The following is a 24,759-nucleotide window of genomic DNA, read 5'->3' on the forward strand; positions in this document are numbered from 1 at the left end:
AAAGTCCATCTCCTCCAGGAAGAAATCCTGCAGCTTTCCACTCACAAAGCATTTTGTTTTTAACCTAATGTTCTGAAAGAGAAGCAGTCGGGCACATGGCCTTGGAGTCAGGAATTCCTAAGTTCAAGCTCTGACTCTGACATGCCACAGGTACGTCACTGATGCCAACATGAGGCCCCAGGGCCCAGGAACAGCAGGCCTCAAGAACCCTTCTCTTTCTCTGCTTCAGTTTCTACTGATGGATACACTGTTTTGGCTAGCTGCTGACTCCCTCCTCCTCCTTACTTTACCATAAGGAAGCAACCCAGGGCCCTCCTCCTCTCAAACTCTTAGTCCCACTACCCCCTTTCCCAACAGTCAATTGCTGAGCCACTGTATCGCTCATATGGTGTCAGGGCCTTATCATCTGCCCTGATGCTGAACCCTCTAGAAGAGTTCTTGTTTATCTAATTAGAATGAGAGAGAAAGGACAGCTTCTCTTTTCTGTTGGTATTTTAACACCTAGTACAGAGCTGGAACCTAGAAAGTATTTAAGAAAGGCTTTTCTATTCCATTTCCTGAAACTTCCTCATGTCTTTAGCTAACTCTCTAGAACTGCACATTACAGCCAAGTGGCTGATGTGCATCAGCAAAGGTAGTTTCCATACAGAGTTCCCTGCACTTATGAAATCATGAAACATAAGTATATTTCATGACAAAACCATAAAATCACTGGTGAAGAGGGCACTAATAGTGTTCTATACATAATAATCTGCTAATTTCTGCTAAACTTCAGTCCCATGAGATCCAAAGCCAGGCCTCAGCTTTGTACTTTCCCAGGCCCAAGCAGTCACACGTATTTATTTAATAACCAGTTATTGAATTAATATTTTGTAAGAAACCTGTTCACTTTCTTTTTCTCAGTTCTTGCCCTGACATGTGGAGGTAGGAGCAGGGATGCAGGTGCTCATTTACAAACAGCAGAACATCCCCAGTGATATGATAGCCCTCCATGTTTGAGTGGGTGGCAATGGGCAACTTTATCTTTCAGACAATTGTCTTAAGGTTCCACTTTTGGGTATATCCACCCCCACACCCCAAGCTGAAGGCTTGGAATCAAATGCAACTACCTTGATGGCTGACCCTGTTCTAGCAGCTGAGTTTACACTTCTCTTCCCTCACTCTAAAGAACCACAATAAAAGCACTTTCTTTCCTACAACTCAGGAGACAGTGCAGGTATTATCATCCCCCTTCTTCCTATCCCAAAACTGAAGCTTGAAGATGAGCACTGATTATGCTGTGGTTAGTGATAGGGGACTGGGAATCCAGCTTCTCTCCTCCCAGGCAAGTGCTTTCCCCATTATAACAGATTATATAAGAAGGCCTTCCATCTTCCAAGGAAGGCTATGCTCACCTCATACTTATTAGGAGCGATGAAATTTAAGGTCTCATCAGGATCATAGAGGATGGAGAAGGCCAATTCCAATACTTCCTGAGGGGGAAATCATAGTATCAAAGATTGTAAAACACTTTCTGTTGGTGTTTGCTTGTATTTTGTTTTCCTTCTCAGGTCCCCCCCCCCCCCCCCAAGATCCAATTTTTCTTGTGTAGCAAGATAACTGTAGAAATGTATATACGTATATTGGATTTAACACATACTTTAACATATTCAATGTGTATCGGACTACCTGCCATGTAGGGGAGGGGGTGAAGGGAAGGAGGGGAAAAGTTGGAACAGAAAGTTTTACCATACATATGTTTTGTAAATAAAAAGCTTTAATTTAAAAAAAAAAAAAAAAGAGAGAGAGAGAAGAGAATGTGAAAGTTGGAAAGGAGCTTAGAAAATAAAATGTCAGAACTGGAAAAATTCTTTAAACAGAGAATGTCAACACTTGGAAATTATCTTGTTCACATTTTATGGATGCAGTCTTCTAGCTCTGTTTGGGACTCTTTTTAGTACCCCACACTGCTGCTGGGTAGGGTTGGAATTATCACCATTTGAGCAATGAAAATTGAGGTCCAGAAAAGACAACATGTGACTTAGCCAAAGTCACACAGCAAATTAATAAAAGCCCTAAATTAGAAACCAGCTATTCTAATTCCCAGTTAATCAAAATCCTTTCTCCATGTTCAACTGAAGCATTAGAAGAACCTTATCTTTTCTCAGAAGCCTTAACCCAGATTCTGAACAATTTACCACCTTCAAGTCTTTCAATCCAATGCCAATCAAAGAAATAGATGGAACACAAAATGAGGCAAGTGTAATCAAACAACTCACCTATTTTGTTATGCTCTAATTAACTCCCTAGTCCTCAGCTAATGACACACAGATTCCAAAAAGCAACTTCTTCCAAACTCACCTTGTTTTGCTTGAGAGCACTTTTCTCTTTCATATGAGGACAGTCTTTCCCTGTGACAATGGCCTTGATATCTGCAACAGGAACTAAAAACAGAGAGAGTCTTATAGAAGGGCAAATTGACTTTTTAAAGCTTGAAACTATAAGCTGGCCTCTAAGCAAAGTAGTTTGAAAGAATGTTCTAAGTCACTGATAAAATAAGAAATACAAATTAAAACAATACTAAAGTTTTACCCCTTCATCAGATATCCAATTCATCAGATTGAGACAAGAAACTAATTCTCTCTTCTAGTCAAATAGATGGTAAAATATGAGTGCACAATAAGGCAGACACAACCAGAGACAAAAATATTGATATGTCTTAACTTCTTTATTAAAAGTAAAGATCTATTTGGAGGTAAGGGGTTATTGGGAGATGATAATGATGACCTTTTTTTTAATTTTTAAAGCATCAATAAAGCATTCATTTAAAAAAAAAAAATTGGATTGTCCCAAGGGGTCTGAACTTATAAATGCCACTGGGACAGGACAGCTACTCTATTGTCACTCCTACTTTTTGATTAGCAGATGGGTGTGGATCCCAGTTACTTAGTCATGTGGTCATGGGCAAATCACTTAATTTCTCTGAGCCTATTTCCTCATCTATGAAATGGATTTTACTTCCCCTACTTGCCTTAAAGGAGTGACCACTGGTCTCTGCTAACCCAAGACTTAAACCCAAGGTTAAAAGAGTTAGTTGAAGGTTTCAAGACCTTGACATCTTTGTCTCTTCCTTCTCCTTTCCTCCTCACCCCATAGCAATGAAACCATCAACATGTATATATTAAGTGCGTACTATGTACAAGACAAGATAGCAACACACAAAAAAAGTACAAAAAACTTTTTCCTGTTTTCAAGGATCATACACGGGAATGGGAGAAATTAACCTATCTTAATGTGACCGTCCAGGATGAAGTCCGAGTAGATAGGAGGCCACCTTAGAAAGGATAGCACCAAGCAGCTAGGGAGACAAGGAGAGATCTCCTGGAGGAGGGGGCACCTGAGTTGCTCCCTCTGTCAACGAGATCATCAGTTCAGTTCTGGGTCTTATCAGGGGGTTTTTTAACCTTTGTATTCATAGTTCCTCACACACTCTCTGCTTTGTGCACAACAAATAATTAAGATCTGTTGAATAAATGGAAGGTCAGAGGGCTGTGGGACAACACATTTCCCAGGGATTTCTCCTAGGTGCAGACCAGACCCCCACACCCATTCAATAATGATTACAATATAATCAACACTTTAGACTCAGAGAACATTTTATATTTTCCAAAGAACTTTAACATTCATCTGATCCTCAACAATCACACAGAGTGGACAGTAATAACAACTCCAAATTCTATACTGTCTTACATTTTACAAAGCACTTTTACCACAGGAGCCAGTCAAGGAGGGCAAATATTATTATTCCTGTTTTAAAAATGAAGAAACTAAGACCCAGAGAGTTGAAATAACTTATCTAGGTTATGTATCTAATTTTCCCATGCCTTCTGACCCCAAGAGACTGGTACTCTTTCCATGATCACACACTGCCTCTAGGTAGGAAACAATTTATTATCCCCATTTTACAGAGGAGGAAATGAGGTCGAGAGACAAGCAATTTGCCCAAAGCCATACATAAATTAGGATCTGAGCCAACATAACAGCATGAACTTTCAGTCAGAGTTGTACCTACTTTTCTCCTGTAGGGATTCGAAGGTCACCTCCCCCTGAGGATTGTCATCCAGATCTCCATAGTGCAGAACCTTGTGGTTCAGGGCCAAACGGCAGTACCAAAACCGCTCTGAAACACAGAGATAATAACCACACAACATCACAGCTCAGATTTCTAAAGTAAAGCCAGATTAGTGAAATACTTAGCTCACAAATACCCTTTGAAGTGTGTTGCCCCAGAATCCCCCTCTACTCTGACTTCCAGTTGAAATGGCCGTCTCTCTGTTCCTTGAACACAACATTCCCATCTCCCCTCTGGGCACTTGTTCTGGCTGTCCTGCACTTCCAGAATGCCTTCCTTCTTCATCTCTGCCCCAAAGAATTCCACTCCATCTTTCAAGATGGAGTTCAATGAAGAATGAAGAATTATTTTTCTATTTTCTTAATTTTTCTTGCTGCTCTTTTTTGGGGAACATGGCTAATGTGGAAATGTTTTACATGACATTACATGTATAACCAAAATCATACTGCCTGATATCTCAAAAGGGTGGAGGGAGGGAGAAAATTTGGAACTCAAAATTTTAAAAAAGAATCCTCCCAAACTACCATGCATTTAACTATTTTGTATCTTTTCCCTCCTTAGAATATCACCTCTGTAAAAAATACCCCAATAAAACTTCTTTTTTAAAACAGAAGGCAATCTGCTGTTCAGAAGGGATTGTTTCACCCACTGTGTTTGTGTGCCTAGTCTAACATGCCATAATAGGCATTAAAAAAATATCTGATTGATTGAAGTAATAGGTAGTCGAAATACAATCCCCATTTCTCTAACAAGGAAAGAGTGGCTGAAGGAGAGGAAATCATTTGCCCAGAGTCATATATTAAGTGATGACTAAGTCTAGGCTCCCTGACTCCAGGCAAGTCAAGGGGAACAGGTTTGGAAAAGCACTGGGAGGAACAGAAGAAAATTTGTTCTAAGTTTGCTCCTTGTGCCAGATACCAGGTGTATTGGTGCCAGTGGGATTGGATTCTCCATTAGAGAGTTTTGTAAAGAAGGATCAGGACAAGCTCAAGCTACCCTCCACCTCACCTTGCCGCCGCCGATTCCCAATTTTCCGGAAGCTGCTCCCTTCACAGAGCCGATTCAGACGCTGCTGCTTAATAAGCTCCAGGATTTCTGGTTGGATCTTCTCCCTTAACTCCCTAGGGAAGGATACACACCAGAATAAGGATTAGCTCATGGAGGCAGTTGAACTTTTAGAAGGGAGACAGAGCTGGCAAGTGCTTCCTTTATGTCCCACAAGACTTACACAATCGGTGGGGACTGGAAGTCATCCTGACTCATCCTCTCAGACTGGCGCAATCTCAGAATCTCCGAGTAGCTCAGGCTTCTAAGTTTGCTCTTGAACTGATCTAAAGAGTTGGGCTTAGATGGTAAAGCCCGGGTGATCTGCTCTCGTACCACTTGCATAACCTGAGAGAAAAAGACGATAAGCATCACTACTATGATGATACTGAGCTGGGAGCCGAGAGAGCTGGACCTGTCTCTGCCTCCAACTTGGTGTAGTCCAAGGAAACTCACTTTAACATAATTCAGTTCAACAAACATTCATAAAGCACTTAGTATGTACAAGGGTCTATGCTAGTCACGATGGCAACAAAGACAAAATAGTCTGTGCCTTTCTTTTCTGAGGGATTCAATATGTACAAGAATAAATACAAGAGAAGGAAAATTGAGGAAGGAGAGAATACTCACAACTGAGATCAGGGAAGGCTTCAAATAGGAAATGACACCTGAGATAAGCTTTGAAGGAAGGCTAAGGATTGAGAAGTAGAAATGAGGGAAAAGTTAAATCTAGGAATGTGAAGGCTTATGTAAATGTATGGAGGTGGAAAAGGAAGTATCAGGTTTATGAAATGGCTAGTAGTTAGGTTGACCAGTATGTAGACTTTTTGAAGGGGAATAGTTATATAACAGAAATAGAAAAATAGATGGGAGCCAAATTGTAGAGGGCCTTAAATATCAGATTAATTAGTTTTTTTATCTTATAGGCAATGGGGAGTCACTGAATGTTTGTTTGAGGGAGAAGTTACACAATCAGGCCAATGCTTTAAGTGTGAAACAATCACTTAGTGAAGTGGTATAGAATCAATAAAAAGAGAATAAACATTTTGCCATGCTATCAGTGAAGGCCTGAAACAATAATTCCTAATTATTAATTTCCTTTTTTATAAAATGACAGGAGTTTGGACTAGATTATCTCTAAGATTGCATCCAGATCAGACATTCTTTAAGTCTGTAAGGATTTAAAGAACTCTTAGTACCTTAAGAATTTTATGAATAAAATTTGCTTTTTCACATTGATTTAAGATTGTACAAAATGCTTAAGATTGTGCAAAATGAAGCAATGAAATTCTTATTTCCTTCTACAAATGAGAAAGCTAAGGCTCTGAGAGATGAGAGACGTTGACCTAAATGCTACAGAAATGCTAATAATTGAATGAAATGAACATGCTTTGGTATTTCAACCTTACCAAGTGCTATGAGACATAAAAATAAAACTTCTCACAATATGTTTAGATAAAAAGGAGTTTACTTGCCCAAAGCCACAAGTGCTAGCAAAGTTTCTGAATCAAATCACCTTCAAGGATTACTTTCAGCTTTATATGAAGACCTATCACTTAAAATGATTCTAACTAGGTGCTGAATGCCATAAATTTCCATGCGCAGGGCAAAGCCCTGATCACAATGCCTAAATTATATGGTAGTTGCTGCTAATACATTTGAGTTTACCATGACAATCCACACCAAATTTAATCTCTCCCGAAGCATTCTGCAGTCTGATAATAACAATTACAGGGAAGGCATTCTGCTCCCCAATCTGGCTTTAAAAAAGAGTGGTGGGGAAACAGGAAAGTAAACAGGAAAAAGAGTGGTGGGGAAGTTCCAGGCTGGCAGTCATGAGAGTTGGCTTCCCCTCTACTAGCCCTGTGCCCCTGGGCCAAGATGCTTCATCTCTCCATTTCTCAGTTCCCTCCTCTAGAAATGGGGATAGCGCTATCTGCGCTGCCTTCTTCCCAGCAGCCTGGAGAGGCACACCAGACAAGGGCTCCCATCTCCCAATTCAGTGATGCTTGGATCTCAGCTGGAAGCAGAGTCTGCTCAGCTCTCTCTGCCTCGGCAGGTTCCCCAACACAGCAATGACCTTGTTGAAATCTTCTGCTGTTGCCCTCATCTCCTTCCAGGTCTTATTCAGCAGCTGGATGCAGATTCCAAAGAGCTCCTCAAATGCTCGGTCATGAGTAAAGAACATTGGGTGGTAGTCATTCCGTCCTTCATTTGCTATGAAGAAAGAGGACACAGGAAAAGGATGAGGGCCCCACCCTCGGACCCAGCTCTAGAGCTTCTGTGGCTTCAAAAGCAGGGGGAAACGTGGCCAAGAATCCCAGCGACTGCTGTGTGAGACAGGCCTGAGCCTCAGCCTTCCCTTGTCTACAGTTTTTTCCCACCTTCCTGACCACGCCATCCTTCTTGATACAGGAAAGGACCCAGGCCCATCAAGTGCCAGGAGCTGCTTCATCCTTATGTCAGCAGTCAGAAGTGCCCACTGATTTCTTTAATCAGCTAATTAACTTATGCTTCCTTGACCTACCCTTAGGTCCTGTATTTTCTTCTCCTTACTTCACAGGAGAGGTAAGAGAATAGGTAAGTATCAAAGCAGTCCAATCTCATCTCAACCACAGCTAACCTATTAGGAACTGCAATGGAGCATTAGTAACGAATCAAAAGACCTGACTTACAGACCTACCTCTACTATTTATCAGTTGTGTAGCCTTGGGCCAATCCTCATTCCCACAATTTCTCTGATCCTGACCTCATCTATAAATAGCCACTCTCTCATTTTCACAATATTTCTACCAGTACTTATGGAAGAGAGATCCCCATTCTGTGGGACACCCAGCTAGTAGCAAAGTGGCAAAGCTGGGATTCTAATTCAGATCTCCTGAAATCCGAACCACTGTTCCTCCTTTCCCAGCACCCCAAATCTTCAGAAGGCAGTAATGATGCAGATCCATCTCACTTGCTCTTTTGGTCAGTCTACTCTCACACAACCACCAATGCTGGGGATGAGAATCAAAAAACCTGGATTTGATAAAAAGCCCAACTCTGCCATTCATTAAATTACTTACTCTTTCTATCCTGTTTTCTCATCCATAAAACAAAGATTATACTGGCACAATGTGCCTTACAAAAGTGTTGTGAAAAAAAAACTGAATATAGAGCACTCTGACATAGAACTAGAAAGTATATTGTTATTCTTGTCACAGTGAGGCAGGAAGGCAGCAGTCCCAGAAAGACTTACGCAGCTCCCCAACTTGCAGGATCTCACACAGCATTTTGGTGAGCTCAATGGCACTTCTACCAAAGGGACATTCATGCTTGTCCTCCCGACTGCTATTCTCTAGGACAATCTAATAAGAAAGAAAGAATTGGGGTATGAAGAAAGTCAGAAATATATCCTAGAGGAGAAATATGATTAAGAACCAGGGTCCAGGATAATTTTTTTTCCCCCTTACCCTGATATAGGTATCCTGATGAACTTTGGCCAAGTAGAGCATGTTGTCCAGAGCTAGCATCCCTGGAGGAGTCTGGGTAAAGTCCATCGCTGGGTTAATGTGGTTCTAGCAGAAAAAACCAATATGACATGAGCATTAGCATCTCTCAGGGTATGTCCTCATCCAAAGAGAAATCCTGTGAAACAGGATTGCCCTCAGGCCTAAAGGCTGTGCTCAGCTCAACTCCTTCTGAAGAGTAATGACTCCTTGTTTAAAAGTTTTGTAATCTTGTACCTCTGTAAAATGGGAACAATATCCTAGTAGTGTCATGAACATCAAAGAATATATCATATATAGATTCTGTACTGTCAACATGCTATGCTAAGCTATGATTCACTTATGAAAGGTTTGTACCCATGTATGTAGGTCAGAGTATAGAAAGGGCCACTGGAGGTACATACAGTGAATCCCAGCATCTTGTAGTCCTTGGTGTACATGGCTTTTCGTTTTTCTGTCCCACTGCCAGTGACGCTTGTAGGGTCAGTCTCTGCATCAAATGCAATTCTCCTTAATTCAAATATGATATCTCTTTGTGCCTAAGGGAAAATAAATATAATTGCTTAAATATCTAACAAATGTTTGGGAGAACAAATAGCAGGACAGCCTCTTTGGCAATTCTAGACCAAAATTGTATCACTGGTAGCACCATCTCTCTTTTTTTTGTTCAAAAAATTTTTTAAATTTCTTTTTTATTTTTTTTTTTAATCACTTTCATTTGCCAATATATCCCTACCCCATCGAGATAACCATTCCTTATAACAAAGAAAAAAGAAATATGGAAGAAGCTCCACAAAAATAACTAATACAATCACAACCAAATCAGACATTATATTCTTTGTTCATCACCTACTATTTTCTCACCTCTGAAAAAAAAGGAAGAGTGCTACCAACTCTTTTTTCAGTATAGAAAAGAAAAAGACTTAGCTATGGGTGACCCCCTGCTCTTGGTCGATCAGGACGGATCTTAAAATTTCCTAGATTAGGTAAAATGTTCTAGAGGAGATGTCACTGACTATGAAGGGTCACAAATACGTTATCACTCACAAAAAGCAGGATAAGTAACATATACTTGGGATTTTTAATTTCCTGGTGGGAGAGCAGGGAACAGTATCACTGGACCTAGCATTAACCTGATCATTAGGGTCCATCTTGGTCATCATCCTTTCTTCCAGGAGGTTAAAAGTCAGGACTTGAAGTACATAAAGCTGATGCGCCATCTCCGTTTTGATTGGGCGATTACCCCGAATAACATGCTGAAAAATCCAAGGGACAAGAATGAAATAATTGAATGAAAATATACACAAGTCTTCTACACTTTCTTAAGTGATTGTAGTTGCACTCTGTGAAGAATTTATACCAAAACTGCTCTTCTTAACACCTAACAGTCATACCCTATCCTCCTGAGCAGAAAACCTTCCCCCCCCCAGAAAACCTTAAGAAATATTTTATCAAAAAAGGACAGATTCTTAGTTCAACAATTCAAATCACTTCAACATTATCCTCCATTCTTTAATCCTCAGCTCTGGTCTAGTCAGAAGAGATAATCCTTTTTCCTTGCCAATACCAAGCCCTTTTTACTTGTTCCCCTTATCCCATTCATTCCCTTTTATTTCTCCAGGAGCTTCCTGTTTAATAAACCTTTTTATTCTTCCTAATTTTATTTTATTTATTTATTTATTTATTTGTTTTTTTTTTTCTGAGGCTGGGGCTAAGTGACTTGCCCAAGGTCACACAGCTAGGAAGTGTTAAGTGTCTGAGATCACATTTGAACTGGGGTCCTCCTGAATACAAGGCTGGTGCTCTATCCACTACGCCACCTAGCTGCCCCTATTTTTTTTTTAAAACGGTATTGTTTGTTGTTATGAATTTAAACATCAACAATCGTGAATATTTTCATGATTTTATAATGTCATTTCTAAATATAGTATTGCTATAACAAGAGGAGTGTATATAAAATTGTGAATTTCTATTGTATGCAGCTTGGTTTTTAAAAAAAGCATATTAACTCACCAAGCTGTGTCTCCCTCTGAACTGCCTTCTGTTCTCTTCAGAGAATTTTTTTAATGTTTCAATAATGCTTTTATTTTTTCTCCTTTGGGGAGTGGCATCACTAGCCTCCCTTTCCCCTTCCAATTTTCTCTTCTTCACCCCAAATAAAAACCAAAAATCTCCACCTTTATAAAAGAAGGGTGATTATGCATAATGAAGTAAAATAAATCTATTTATTGGCTATCTCCATAAATGTATAACTCATTTTATATTTTTACTTTATCACCTCTTTATTAAGAAGAGAGAACATGCTCCATTGGGAGATAGGTGGTCTAAAAGATCAAGTACTAGATTTAGGGTCAGGAAGATCTAAATTCTAATATCCCTTCAACAACATATTAGCAAGCAACTTAACCTCTGGCAGCTTTAGTATTCTCATCTCTTAAAAAAGGAATAATAATATTACCTCCCTCACAAGGTTGTTATGTGAACCAAACAAAATACAAATAACATTATATGTTACATGTTTTGCATGTACTTTAGAGACGTTAGCTATTATTAACATCATCATCATCAGTCCTCTGCAGTCACGACAGGTCATTGAATTTGTCAAAGTTCTTAAGTCTTTAAAAATTGTTTTTCTTTGCCAGTTAGTCATGGTATAAAGTTTTCTCCTGGTTCTGTTCACTTCATTCTGTTTCATTTCATGCAAGTCTTTCTATGAATATAATCCTTTTTTCTTTTTCTGTGGTATAATAATATTCCATGATATTCATGTGCTGTAATTTTCTCAATCATTGCCCAATTAATGGGCACTCCCTAAATCTCCAGTTGTTTACTACAACTTAAAAAATGCTTCTCTGAATGTTTTTGTACAGATGTCCTTTCCCTTTTTCTTTTACTGCTTGGGGTGTCTGCCTGCTAGTGATATTGCTGGGTTAAAGAGTATGCACAGTGTAGTGACATTTTAGGAAGTGTCCCAAATTATTTTTCCAAAATAGCTAGCCCAATTCTCAGTTGTATCAACAATGCATTAATGTTCCTGTCCTCTCAAACCCTCCAAAAACGGTAATTTTCCTTTTTTTGTCATCTTTGGCAATATTATGGTGGACCTATGAACTGATCTAACCACTGTGCAAAACAATTTGGAATTATAAAAAAAAAGGAACTAAAATATCTAAAACCTTTCACCCAAAGTTCCAATTGCTAAGTGTCTGTTCCTAGCAGATTAGACAGAAAGAATTCTTCCAAAGAAACCAAACTATTCATAACAATATTTTTTAGCAGTAAGAAAAGAACTAGAAACAAAGTACCCATTAATTGAGGAATGGCTAAATAAATTGTGGTACAAGGATGTAACAAACTATTAGTGAGGCATAAGAAATGACAAATATTAAAAGATATCAGAGAAGACTGAGATGAACCAATACAATGCAAAGTAAAGAGAACCAAGAAAACAATTGGGTGTGCAGAATACAAGAAACTAAATAAAAATTTGTAGTGGCAAGGAACTGGAAACTGAGTGGATGCCCATCAGTTGGGGAATGGCTGAATAAGTTATGGTGTCTGAACGTTATGGAATATTATTGTTCTATAAGAAACGATCAGTAGGATGACCTCAGAAAGGCCTGGAGAGGCTTGCATGAACTGATACTAAGTGAAGTGAGCAGAAACAGGAGATCATGGTACTTGGCAACAAGATTATACAATGATCAATTCTGATAGACATGGCTCTTTTCAACAACATAATTCAGGCCTGCTCCAATGATCTTGTAATAAAGAGAGCCATAAACACCCAGAGAGAGGACTGTGGGAACTGAGTGTGGAACACAACACAGCATTTTCATCTTTTTTGATGCTGTTTGCTTGCTTTTTTTTTTTTTTTTCTCATTTTTTTCCTTTTTGATCTGCTTTTTTTGTGAAGCAAGATAATTGTGGAAATATGTATAGAAGAACTGCACATGTTTAACATATATTGGATTACTTGCTGTCTAGGGGAGGGAGTGAGGAGAAAGGAGAGAAAAAAATTGAAACACAAGGTTTTGCAAGGATGAATGTTGAAAAACTATCTTTGCATATATTTTGAAAATAAAAGACTATTATTTTTTTTAAAAAAAAGAATGCAAAGTGGATTAAAAAAAGAAATGAAATCATAAACTTTATAAAATAAATATTTGGGTTACGCAAGGGTCAATGTTGGAACAATTACCATGCATATGCTCTGTAAATAAAAAGCTTTAATTAAAAAACAACAAAAACAAAACAAAATAGATATTTATTGAACAGAAGAGCCACATCTGAATAAGTGAGAACTATAATCATTTCTGTAACACTTTATAGTTGGCAAAGTTCTTTCCTTACAACAACCATAAGTATTATTCTTCTCATTTTCCAAATGAAGAAACTGAGTGGTTAAGTAGCTTGCTAGAGGTCACACATCTAGTAGTACAGAACCAGGATTCAAGCCTTGCCTTTTGCAATGCTCTTCAACAGATAAATAAAAATTTTAAAGGCCACATTTCTCTCTGATGGACAAGGACTTTCTCTCTCCCAAGATAATATTGGCCCTTTTTCCATAGGGGAATGACTATGTAGTCTCCTATTCCTTTCTATGTAAAATCTCAGGGAGAGATCTCAAGCCAACTTATCCACTAAGGATAGTTCTAGGCAATCTGACACTCTATCATGGAGATGGACTCTGAACTCTTCTGGTTGACAGAATTTTATGTTTCAGAAGCCTTTGATATCCATCTACATGTCCTACATGCTGTCTCCTAACCCACAAAAAAAAAAAAAAAGAAAAGAAAAAAAAAAAAAAAGCAGTATATCACAAACTTACATTCAAGATAATGTTTCGAAGGTGCTTCTGTGCAAATGCATTGGCCATATCCTGTTAAGAAAATCAAGGTAAGCATGAGGTGAAAGAGATGGGACACATACAGACCAAGTTGAAGACCATAGAGTTAGTAGTGGATGGTTCATTACAGGGCACCCTGTTCAATACTCTCATTTTACAAATGAGTAAACAAGGCCAAGAGAGCTTAAGTGATTTGCTTAAGATCACAGATGTAAGAAGCAGCAAAATCAGGCCCTGAGCCCAGATCTCCAGATCTGAATGAAATCCATTATTTTTTCCACTGTTCCATATACTGCCTTTTCTTATGGACCCTACCCTACATCATTAACTCCTATCAGGATGAACTCATCATGTGAATCATATATATATATATATATATATATATATATATATCTTGATTCTTTCTCTTCATATTATATCAAGTTTTTCTGGGGGAAAAAAAAACAAAACAAAAACATGGAAATGTGATAAAATGAAGAAAATGCAACTGGTTATTTCTAACAAAAAAAAATTTTATTTTTATTTCCTAAACTTGTTTTTTGTGCAAGTCCAAATAACTCATAATGTAAACCAGTGTATTGTCTTCAAAAGAAATGTAGATTGGTTCAGTCTGAGAAAGCTGTTATGAGAAAATCAAATGGACATTTCACACAGAGAACAGATGGCAAGCAGACAGTGCTGCTCTCTAAGCTATGACGGACACACGGGACTGTGGCTACATTTGGCTTCCTGGCCAAATGCTGCTTCTAAAAGCAACAAGAAAGAATGTCCTTTTGGTCCATGTCCGAGCTCCCTCAAATCCAATTCACATAACTCATATGTCCTTGATGCTTTATAATTGCAGAGAATTTCATTCTAGTGGAGGAGAAAGGGCAAAAAGTGGAAGAAACCACCAAGAACATTAGATAATCACCAAAATCATTGATCTTAGAAATAAGAACTAAGATCCAAGTGTTTCAAATCTGGATTCTTACACTCTTTGGTCCCCTGACCTTAGGCATCTTCATCATTTCACCTTTCCAGGCCACAATTTCCTCATCTGCAAATGGGAAACAATACCTAGCACAAAGTAGCAATGTGAGCAGAGAACTTTGCACATATGAGTCCTTTGTTTTCACTTGACATGTGTTTTCATCAGGGTAGAACCTTAATTAGGCATTCCCTAGACACTGCAGAACGACAGGCTCTTTGCATCTCAATTGTCTTAAAGTCACTGAGGGAGGGAGCACAAGAAGAGGCATGTCAGTGACTCCCCAAAGGTTACATGACCAGGATTTTGAAGACAGGGGTTCAGTTGAGGCTTTCTTAGTCTCTCAAAGAAATTATTGTCACCAAGAACATCATTATCATCATATAGCCCTATCCTCCTTTACAGAGAAGGGAACTGAAGCTCAAGGAGGAAAAAAAACAACTGCCCAAAGCCATGCTGGGTTCACAATTAGAGGCAGAAATAAGGCCAGAAATTAGATGGGGTCCAGGAGGTCTTACACTTTCCCTCCCATCACATTTACCTTTCCTAAATTCATTCTATTCATATGAAGGGGTTAACATTTCATTATTCTGGCATCATTAGGGAATAAGGTGCTCTATATAATTGGATTTTCAAGTAACTGAAATTTTCCCCTTTTATATGCCAAGATTTCCCCCCCCCCCAATTTTAGCTCACCCTACTACCCCAAAAGAACAATTTTTCTTAAATTTATTATACATCTCTTTCTTCTCACACTCAATACAATGAAAGTGATATAATCTTTCCTTAGAGGCTCCTGTTTATCACTATGATCACCAATTATTGTTTTGGGCCTTAATAGAGTAATGCCTTTATAGGTAGACTTTGATATTGAGCTTTGTTGGGATTTTTGTCCCTACACTTAATGACCCCAGAAAGACTCTGTTTTATAATTCTGCCTATGTTTCTTCTGACTTCCCTTTCCTACTCTCAGAATGTCTTCAATACTGCTAATCTACTTTCTTATTTTATATAAAATTCTAAATTTATGGATACAAAACTGGTTCTGCACCTTACCTTTGGATTAAAATACACTTTGGGTGTTCCTTTTAAGAGCCAGGAAGTGTGAAAAGAAAGTTCAAAAGAGACCAGCTGGATGTAGCTACCTCCGGGCAACTGAAACCTCTTACAGGAATGACTCAATCTCATGAAGCAGTCATTATTAGCTCACATCTGTACAGTACTTGAAAATCACAAAGTACTTTACATCTATTAACTGTAATATATTTTTGAAGGACCATGTCATTTTCTGTCTTTAGTCCTGAGTTTGAACAGCTTAAGTGAATAATATTTGTTGGATAGAAATGAATTTCATTAATCCTCCCAATATACCCTGGGAGGTGGTTTTATGTTTTATAGATGAAGAAATTGAAACTAAGAAAGGCTACATGACTTGCACAGGTCACAGTGAAGGTATATAGCATAAATAGGCCATCCCACTCCAAACCCCATGCTCTTCACAAGCTTGTTGCCACCTCTAGTAAAGTGAAAAAGAAATCATTTATTACTTGGGAACTCTGATCTTCCCAGGCTGAACATCAAGGCCTATATAAAGGCAGGTACTGACTAAGTGTGGACACAAGGATATAATGTGCAGAACCCCTCAAACACCCAGACAGCACAGCACATGTCTCCTCCTTCACTGCCAGCTACGGCCTCCCCACCCAAAAACTGAAGCTGTATCTTGGGGGAGCTGGAGCAGGGACTTCCAAAGTGGCAGAGCTACTTACAGTAACAGGCAGGTCTAGAGGATTAAGGAGCTTGTCCTGCCGGCAGAGAGCAGAAAGCACAGAGAGAGGCAGACAGGAATTAGCTTTCAGCTTAGGTACAAAACAAGTATTGGGAAGGAAAGGTTAACACAGCAAAGCCATATAACAAGGACAGACAAAGACAGATGCATTGACACCCCCAGTTCTCCAGCCAAGAGTACGTCAAAAGGTTTGGATAGTCCCATGTGAATTTGGACTGGCACAATTATGAGAACAAATGATAACTATTTGGATAACACTTGAACCTAATTTTCTCTAGTGCTTTTACATCTATTATTTAATTCCATTCTCATTAACAGTTTTGTGACATAGGCAGGACAGGTAATATTACATATACCCTCACTTTATAGATGGGAAAATTGAGTCTCAAAGAGGGGTTGTTATTGGTAGGTCACCAAGGGAGCCTAACCTCCCTGAAAGCCCTCTACTTTTGCCTTTCCAAAGATCCCCACTTTACTGTATCAGTCCTTGAAATCTGGCCTAATCCTATGTGTTTCATCTTCAGTAAACAATTTCTCCAGAACAGGGATAAAGCCATACCAAATTTTCTATTGAGGAAGGTGAGAGCCAGCCAGGGTGAGTGAATTTCTCTTGTTCTCAAAAGGGGCTTCAGTCTCCTTTCCTTTTGACATGTAGATTTTCCTTAGAACTTAGAGCACAGATCAGGAATACGGCAGGAAATTTACAGATCACAGAACTCTAGAACTAGGAAACCTTAGAGATCATCTGGTCTAACCACCTCTCCTTCGACAGATGAGGAAGTGAGGTCCAGAGAGGTTAAGCAATTTGCCTGAGGTCACCCAGGCAGGCAAGATTCAAACCCAACTTCAATGATTCCAAATCCTTTATTTTCCCATTACTCCATGCTGTCTCAATGTAGGAAAGATAGAATGAATTCTGACTCTTTCTTTTGCAGGAGAAAATTCTCTTAAGAGCCCATATAGTCCAGGTGTGAAAGTAATCATTGACCAAAGGAAGGGAAAAAGCTATTTTTAAAAGGCAGCAGAATAAATAAATGAATAAACAATGAAGGCAGTCACACACCTGTCTCTTGTCCTCAGGTGCCTTCAGGAAAAGTGCATTAATCAGCGCGATGGCATAAGTTTGGATCTCTTGATTAGAGCTGTGGGAGGAAAGAAAGCAGAAGGCAATCACTATTTTCTAAGGTGCAGAATATCTTGGTAAGATTTTCAAAATTATTTTTATTTCATTAAATATTCCCCAATTACATGTAAAAAAAAAATTTAACAATCTTTTTTTTTTTTTGAGTTCCAAATTCTCTCCCTCCCATCCCACTAACTCTTTGAGAAGGCAAACAATTTGGTTTTGATTATACCAGTGAGGTCATGCATGCAAATTATTTCCACATTAGCTATGATGCAAAATAAAACACAAACCAAATAAAATAATAAAAAAAATTTTAAATGCTTCAATTTGCATAGAGTTCATCTGTTCTCTGTCTCTAAAGGTGAATAAGATCTCTCATTACAGGGCCTCTGGAATTGTCTTGTATCACTGTCTTCTCCAGGCTCTATTAACTTCACTTTGCATCATTTTATTTAAATCTTCCCAGATTTTTCTTAACTCATTCTGTTCATCATTCTTATATGTAGCACAACAGTATTCCATCCCAATCATATTCCCCAATTGATGGGCATCCCCTCAATTTCCAATTCTTTACCATCACAATAAGGGCTGTTATGAATATTCTTACATATAGAGGTCCTTTTCCTTTTTCTCTGATCTCTTTGGGACACAGACCTAGTACTATTACAAGGTCAAATAGTATGCACCGTTTTATAACCCTTTGTGCATAATTCTAAATTGTTCTCTGGAATGGATGAATTAGTTTACAATTCCATCAACAATGTATCAGTGTCCCAATTTTCCCTATCTCTTCCAACTGTGGCATTTTTCTTTCCTATCACATTAGTCAATCTGATAGATGTAAGGCAATATCTCAAGAATTGCTTTAATTTGCATTTCTCTAACAGTGAGTTAGGACATTTTTTCTTGTGACTACTGATAGTTTTAGTTTCTTCTTCTGAAAATTGCCTACTCATATCCTCTATTTATCAATTATTTACCAATAGTTCTTATCTTTTATAAATTTAGCTCATTTCCCTACAAATTTGAGAAATAAGGCTTATATCAGAGAAACCATGCAAGTTTCCCTCCTAGTTTCCTGTGCGCCTTCTAATTCTGGCTACACTAATTTTGTTTGTGCAAGTCTTTTAATTTCATCTAATCAAAATTATCTATTTTACTTTCTATAATCCCCTTTTATCTGTTTGTTCAAAAACTCTGGGGAAGATTTGGAAAAAAAAAAGGGGGGGGGGAAATAAAAACACTATTACAACAAAACAACCCTAACCTAATTCCCTGCCCCTGACCAGAATACAGGCTTCTGTGATGCATACTGCATGCCATTTTCCTCTAAAAGAGTTTTAGGTTAAGGCTATCCTAGGCCAGTTTGGTAGTTTAGACTAACGATTAGAATGGAATGAAACACTGGTAGACTATTTAACATCTTATAGAAAAGATGTTTACTTAACAACGGAGAATGAAAAGGATATTCAACAAGGACACAATACAGCTTGAGGCAGATGAAGCCCCCCACCCTTTGTCTTCAAACAGAAACGTTTTGGTCAGAATGGTGTGCTAACACAAGAGAACTGTTCGGTTCTGCACACATATATTGTATCTAAGATATACTATAACATATTTAACATGTATAGACTGCTTGCCATCTAGGGGAAGGGGTGGAGGGAGGGAAGGGAAAAGTCAGAATAGATGTGAGTGCAAGGGATAATGTAAAAAATTACCCCGGCATATGTTCTGTCAATAGAATGGTGTGCTAACAGCAGTGGAATGGCCATCATGTCTAAGGAGTTTCTACTACTTATGGATTGGTTTTTTATTTCTAAGGTGATCAGAATGCCAAGTTTGCAACTGAAATCTTAAGTCTGTTGAACTACTTAAGCCATGAGGACAGCTTAGAGAAAAACAAGACTAGCCAAGTAAATGTTGCTTTTACTGAATTATGATATGCAGTTAAATCAAAATAAAGAAAAAAGACCCCTATGTACAGATATTTTCTGTGGAAGCAAAGAATTACAAAATAAGAGGGTATCCAACAATTAAAGAAATGGCTAAACAAATTATAGTGGATGAATATAATTGGATACCATTGTGCTGTTAATTAATGATGAAAGGGATGGTTTCAGAGAAACTTCAAAAGACTTGTATGAACTGATGAAGACAAAAGTAAGCAGAACAGGAAGAACAATATATATACCAGTGTTATACAAGGGAAAAATATCATTCTGCATGACTGTACATATTTGTTTTATAAAGTTTTCTTTTTCTTTTTTTTTTCCCTTCTCAATGGGGGGGGGGGCAGGGAGTTTTCGGAGATGAAAAGAAAAATTAAAATTTGTTCATTAAAAACAATTTAATTTTGAGGCAGACAGATGGCGCAGTGGACAGAGCATCAGCCAGGAAGTCAGGAGGACCTGAGTTCAAATGTGACCTCAGACACTTGATACTTCCTGGTTGTGTGACCCTGGGCAAGTCACTTGACTCCAATTGCCTCAGGGGAAATTTTTAATTTTAAAAAGAATTAGCAGTTAACACTGATCCCATTATCTTTTCCATCATTATTAGCCAAACTGCTGGCCTTGTTTTACTTTACAGAGGAAACAGAATGCAGAAAGCTATGATTAATGAAGTACAAGGTTATAAGTTATAATTCACGTTTATATAGCACTTCATAGTTTAAAGAATGCTTTCCTCAAGAATCTATTCAGTAGTTAGTGCAAGGATTACTAGCTCTATTTTACTGATAAAGAAATTCAGGCTCAGACTGGCAGAGGGGCTTGTCCAAAGAAGCCTCTAAGTTCATTGTTCTTTCTATGCTACCACACCTGCCTCAGAACACCTCAGAGGGAATTTCCTGGTCTACTACTTAACCCATTTGCTTTTTTGCTCTGTAAATTCTGGGAAAACATGCAGTGAAGAATTGAAAAGCAGAGACAGGAAATGCAAAGAAAATGTAGTGCATGGCATGCTTCCCTTTTGCTCAAAGTGGTAGGTCAGAACTAGTTGAAAGTGCAGTCAAGAGGGGCCCAAACACTGCTACCCACATCCTCTTGAGACCCTGCTTTATCAGAATCTTGGCAAGACTGACTATGCCAATAGGAATGGAGCAGGAGTCAGGGAGGGATTACTGATGGGTAACTTGATTTGCAGACCAGCTACAAATGAAGAAAAGAGGAAGCAATAATAGCAGTGTTCCCAGGTGTTCACTTGTTTCATTTCCTAGGGAAAAAATTTATGGAATGTAATAAAAGTTACCACTTATATAGCACTTTACAGAATTATCTCTTCTGAGTCTCAACAGTCCTGATTCACTTACTGCATCTATGAGTGGTGGTTTACAAATGAGACCAAACCTCAGACACTTACTAACAGTGAGAAACTGGGCAAGTTGCTTAGTCTATATGCCTTAGTTTCCTCATTTATAAAATGTTTGTATTAATAGAGCCTACTTCCCAGGATTATTGTAAGGATCAAATGGCACTGTGTTTGTAAAAATCATAGCACAGTGCTTGACCTAAGGTAAGCATTTCATAAATGCTTGTTTCCTTCCTTCCTTCAGAGGTGACTTGCTGATAAATGTAAGAGCTGGGACTTGAATTTGGGTTCTCTAATTCCAAATCTATTGCTCTCTTCATCCCAAAACTTATCTGCTACATTAAGGAACCTGATCCGCAATTTCCTGACAGGCCTGTTTTAAGGTAAATATTACAAAGCATAAAGCTAGTGGGGGCCATACCCCAGCTGCTTCTTGGCAATAAGTCCCACAAAGAAACTGCCCGGTTCAGCAGCTTCTTCTCACTCCTAGCCTTTCATACAGGACAAGGGGCAGGGAAGAGGGGTGGTATATGCAGTAAGCAAATATTATTTTGAATAAACCAACAAGCCAACAACTTAAGAGTCTTTCCAAAGGAGAGATAGGAATGAGAGAGATGAAAGCCAACAAAGCAAAAGGCAGTGTCTCCTACTCACACCTGGAGGTGGGAGATGAGCTGGCCCACGGTGATCTCTTCAGCTATCTTCTGGTACAGGCTCTGACTGTTCAGGACCATGCTCTCCAGGATAGCTAGCGACCGCTGCAAGATGGACACATCCACCATGGGCTGGCTCACATACCCAGCAATCTAAACCCAGAGAAAAAGAAGCAAACTCATCTACAGGTTGTGAAGGCAGTGTGCTGGGGCATTGCTGACATGTGAAAGATTTGGATTTATGAAGCTAGAACTCCAGAAACTGCTTCTTTCCTCCCACACATCAGGAGTGCAGTCTAGGTATGTTGCTATCTACTTTATGGCTACTTGGTTTAAACTGAGAGACTTCCTTTCTCCAGATATGTATTATCAGTCTTAGGTAAAACACAAGATCTTTCCAAGCACACAAACACATGTGCTCTCTTCTTAATTATAACTCTTTAAGAGCCAAAGCCCAGGATTCATAACAGGAAGTAAAGTACAGATAACCGGGGAAAGGATGTTGAAATGTGATATGAAGATTAAAGGCATCAATAAAGGAATGAAAAGAGAGGTAAAGAAAGGACAGTTTACATTACTAGAGGCCCATTTCACTAATTAAATCAGAATAGCCCAAACACATCCTTTTTTAAGATGTGTCACTCCAACACCTTCATAAAATCATGGAATCTTAAGACTGGAAAGGATCCCAGGGATCACCAGTTAATTATCTCCTGACAGCCAATGCAGATATTTCCACTATCAGTCACTTACTCTCCCTAGGTCTCCTTTTCCTCATCTATAAAATAAGGGGATTGGAACAGACAACTTCATGGTTCCCCTTCTGCTCTACATCTATGATCTAATGAAGATCCCAGCTCAGTGGTCATCAAGCCTCTGTATGAAAACTCCTGATGGTGAAAGGCAACCTATTCCTTTGCTTGACAACTCTAAGTGTTAAACAAGTTCTGAGGCTGAAAGAAAATCTGCCTCTCAGCAATTTCATTACATTGTTTTTAATTCAGTCTTCTAGGGCCAACGCCAAGTAGAACAAATCTCATCCCTCCATAGATCAGCTGTTTTATTCTTACACAGTCGTCTTGTTCCTCCTAAAACATGATGCCATGGTCCCATGGGGAAGAGACTAGGTTTCCCTCCTCTGCTGCCAAAGGCATGTGCATATACACACAAGCACTGCATTCACTCATAAACCAATATGCTCACAGAAAACAAATACTTTAAATCATTGTCATATTTCAAATTTTTGTTCTTCAATGGAAGTGCTTCAGTGTGTCAACATCTCTTCCAAAACGTAGCTACCCAGAACTGAATTCTATTCTTCAGGCATGACTGATCTGAATTTGGTAAAAATGCTTTCTAAGTCCTAATCAAATAGTCTGATCAACTCTTGGGCAACCTGCCTTTATGGGCACCTTTCCTAACCAGAAAGAACATCCCCTCAGCATCAGAGCACAATAAGCATCAGGTGATGGGGGCTTAGGAGGTAAAGGTATTGAGCAGGAGGGTCCTCACCTGTTTAATGAAGGTGATCGAAACCATGTCCCAGGAGACAATACCATGGTCCATGAGTTCCAGGAAGGCAGTCAGGGTGAATGCCAGCATCTCACTGTAACTGAATAGTATGAGAAACAGATATAATGTTCAGAACAGGGAGCCAAGGCAGGAGGGCAAATTTTTTAAAGTTTTATTGTTACCTTTTTTTTTTTTTTTTTTTTTTAAAACACAATCATTTCATCTGACCTGCCCCCTGCCATTCCCTATTTGTTCCCTTCTCCCCCCTCTTCTTTCTCCACTTTTCCCATTTTACAAATGGGAATATTTTTTCCTAGTAAACCCTTTTATGGGTGCATTTTCCCCTACTTTTGGGCACATTTTTGAGTGCTATCTTCTTTCAGAGAATAAATTTCTTTAAGGGAGGGACTATACTATTTTTTTTGGGGGGGGGGGAGGAGGGCAATTAGGATTAAGTGACTTGCCCAGGGTCACACAGCTAAGAAGTGTTACGTGTCTGAGATCACATTTGCCAAGCACAGGGCTTGGCACATAAGTACTTAATAAATGCCTGTTACCTTTATGTTAACATAGATTTGTTACAATTACTTTGTCCAACCACCTTATTTTATAGATGAAGCAACTAAGAGTCAGAGAGAAGTACAAATTGTAAATTTTAGAATGGAAGGATCTAATCTTTCTAATGGCAAAAGTGGTCAAAATAAATAAAAGAAGAATTGCAAACTATAAATTGCCATGTGAAAGGCAGCTCTAAACAACTAAGAGAAGTGCAAATTAAAGCAACTTTGAGATTTCATTTCACACTTAGCAGATTAGCAAAGGTAACAAAAGATGGGAATTAGTAAATGTTGGGGGGGGCAGAATTGTGGAAAGATACGACTGTCTATTGGTAGATTTGTGAATTGGTCCAATCATTCTGGAAATTTAGAATTATGCTAAGAAAGGATGTGGATTCAAATCCTACTTCTTTCAATTACTACCTGCATGATGTTGAGCACTTGCTTTATCCCTCTTTGCCTCAAATCTCTTATCTAAAAAAAGAATAGTTGGACTAGATTGCTTCAAAACTTCATGCTGCCCCACCAATCCCAACCCCAACCCCACTCCAGCTCAAGGCTTAAATCCATGAGATTTCACCACTAGGTATTTACTCCAAGGACATCAAAGATAGAAAGGATTCATAAATAACAACATGTTTAGAGGAATACCTTTTATAATTGTAAAGACTAGGAAGCAAAATATGCCATGCCTAAATAAATTTTGGTACATAGATATAAAGGAACATTGATAAATTGTTAGAAACAAATATAAATACAGAGCAGGAAATACATATAGACAGATGCAAAATGAAGTCAGAAAAATGAAGAAAATAATATACACATTTGACTACAAAAAAGAAAGGGAAAAAACAATGCAGCAATACTGAATAAAAGTGATAAACAACTCTGGCTCTGAAGATGAGAAAACAACTCCCTATCTGCTTCTTCTCCATAAAGGGTAAGAAATATAAATGTGGGACCCTGAGTAAAATGAAAGATTGGACTGAGGGACTAGCTGGTTTAGCTGAGCTATCATCTTACCTCCTTCTTTATGATTTTTTTGTTTCAATGGATTGCTCTCTGGAAAGAAAATGGAGGAGGGATGTGTTTGGAAATCAGGGTGAAATGTGTAAAGTTTTCCTAAAAGACAGAAAGCATCAAGTCTAAACTACTCACTTTATAAATAAGAAAACTAAGGCTCAGAGAAAAGGTCATAAGAGTAAATTAGTAGCAGAGCTAGGAATAGAACCCAGAGTCCTTCGTATCAAATCTGGTATTTTTTCCACAGCACATCATAAGCCTAGGAAATTCCTGACCCATATGACTCCAAGGCCCAAGGAATACACACACAAAACACAATCTTCCCCCT

General features: G+C 38.6%; 1 protein-coding gene across 11 annotated transcripts in view; it reads right to left on the reverse strand.

Moving 5' to 3' along the window:
* Positions 1-24,759, reverse strand: part of ELMO2 (engulfment and cell motility 2) — a 52,717-nt gene that overhangs the window by 3,232 nt on the left and 24,726 nt on the right. For 9 of the 11 annotated variants that reach the window (XM_074293582.1, XM_074293589.1, XM_074293583.1 and 6 more), the window contains 15 exons: positions 22,852-22,951; positions 21,341-21,492; positions 17,315-17,393; positions 16,232-16,267; positions 13,475-13,525; positions 9,777-9,899; positions 9,048-9,182; positions 8,608-8,712; positions 8,394-8,502; positions 7,236-7,372; positions 5,340-5,503; positions 5,120-5,232; positions 4,052-4,159; positions 2,341-2,423; positions 1,395-1,472 (listed from right to left, as the gene is read on the reverse strand). In XM_074293582.1, the coding sequence (XP_074149683.1) occupies positions 1,395-1,472; positions 2,341-2,423; positions 4,052-4,159; positions 5,120-5,232; positions 5,340-5,503; positions 7,236-7,372; positions 8,394-8,502; positions 8,608-8,712; positions 9,048-9,182; positions 9,777-9,899; positions 13,475-13,525; positions 16,232-16,267; positions 17,315-17,393; positions 21,341-21,492; positions 22,852-22,951 (1,573 nt within the window). The other 2 variants (XM_074293592.1, XM_074293593.1) reach the window with 2 other exon arrangements.

This window comes from Sminthopsis crassicaudata, chromosome 2, assembly GCF_048593235.1.
Source record: "Sminthopsis crassicaudata isolate SCR6 chromosome 2, ASM4859323v1, whole genome shotgun sequence".
NCBI classification, from domain to species: Eukaryota; Metazoa; Chordata; class Mammalia; order Dasyuromorphia; family Dasyuridae; genus Sminthopsis; species Sminthopsis crassicaudata.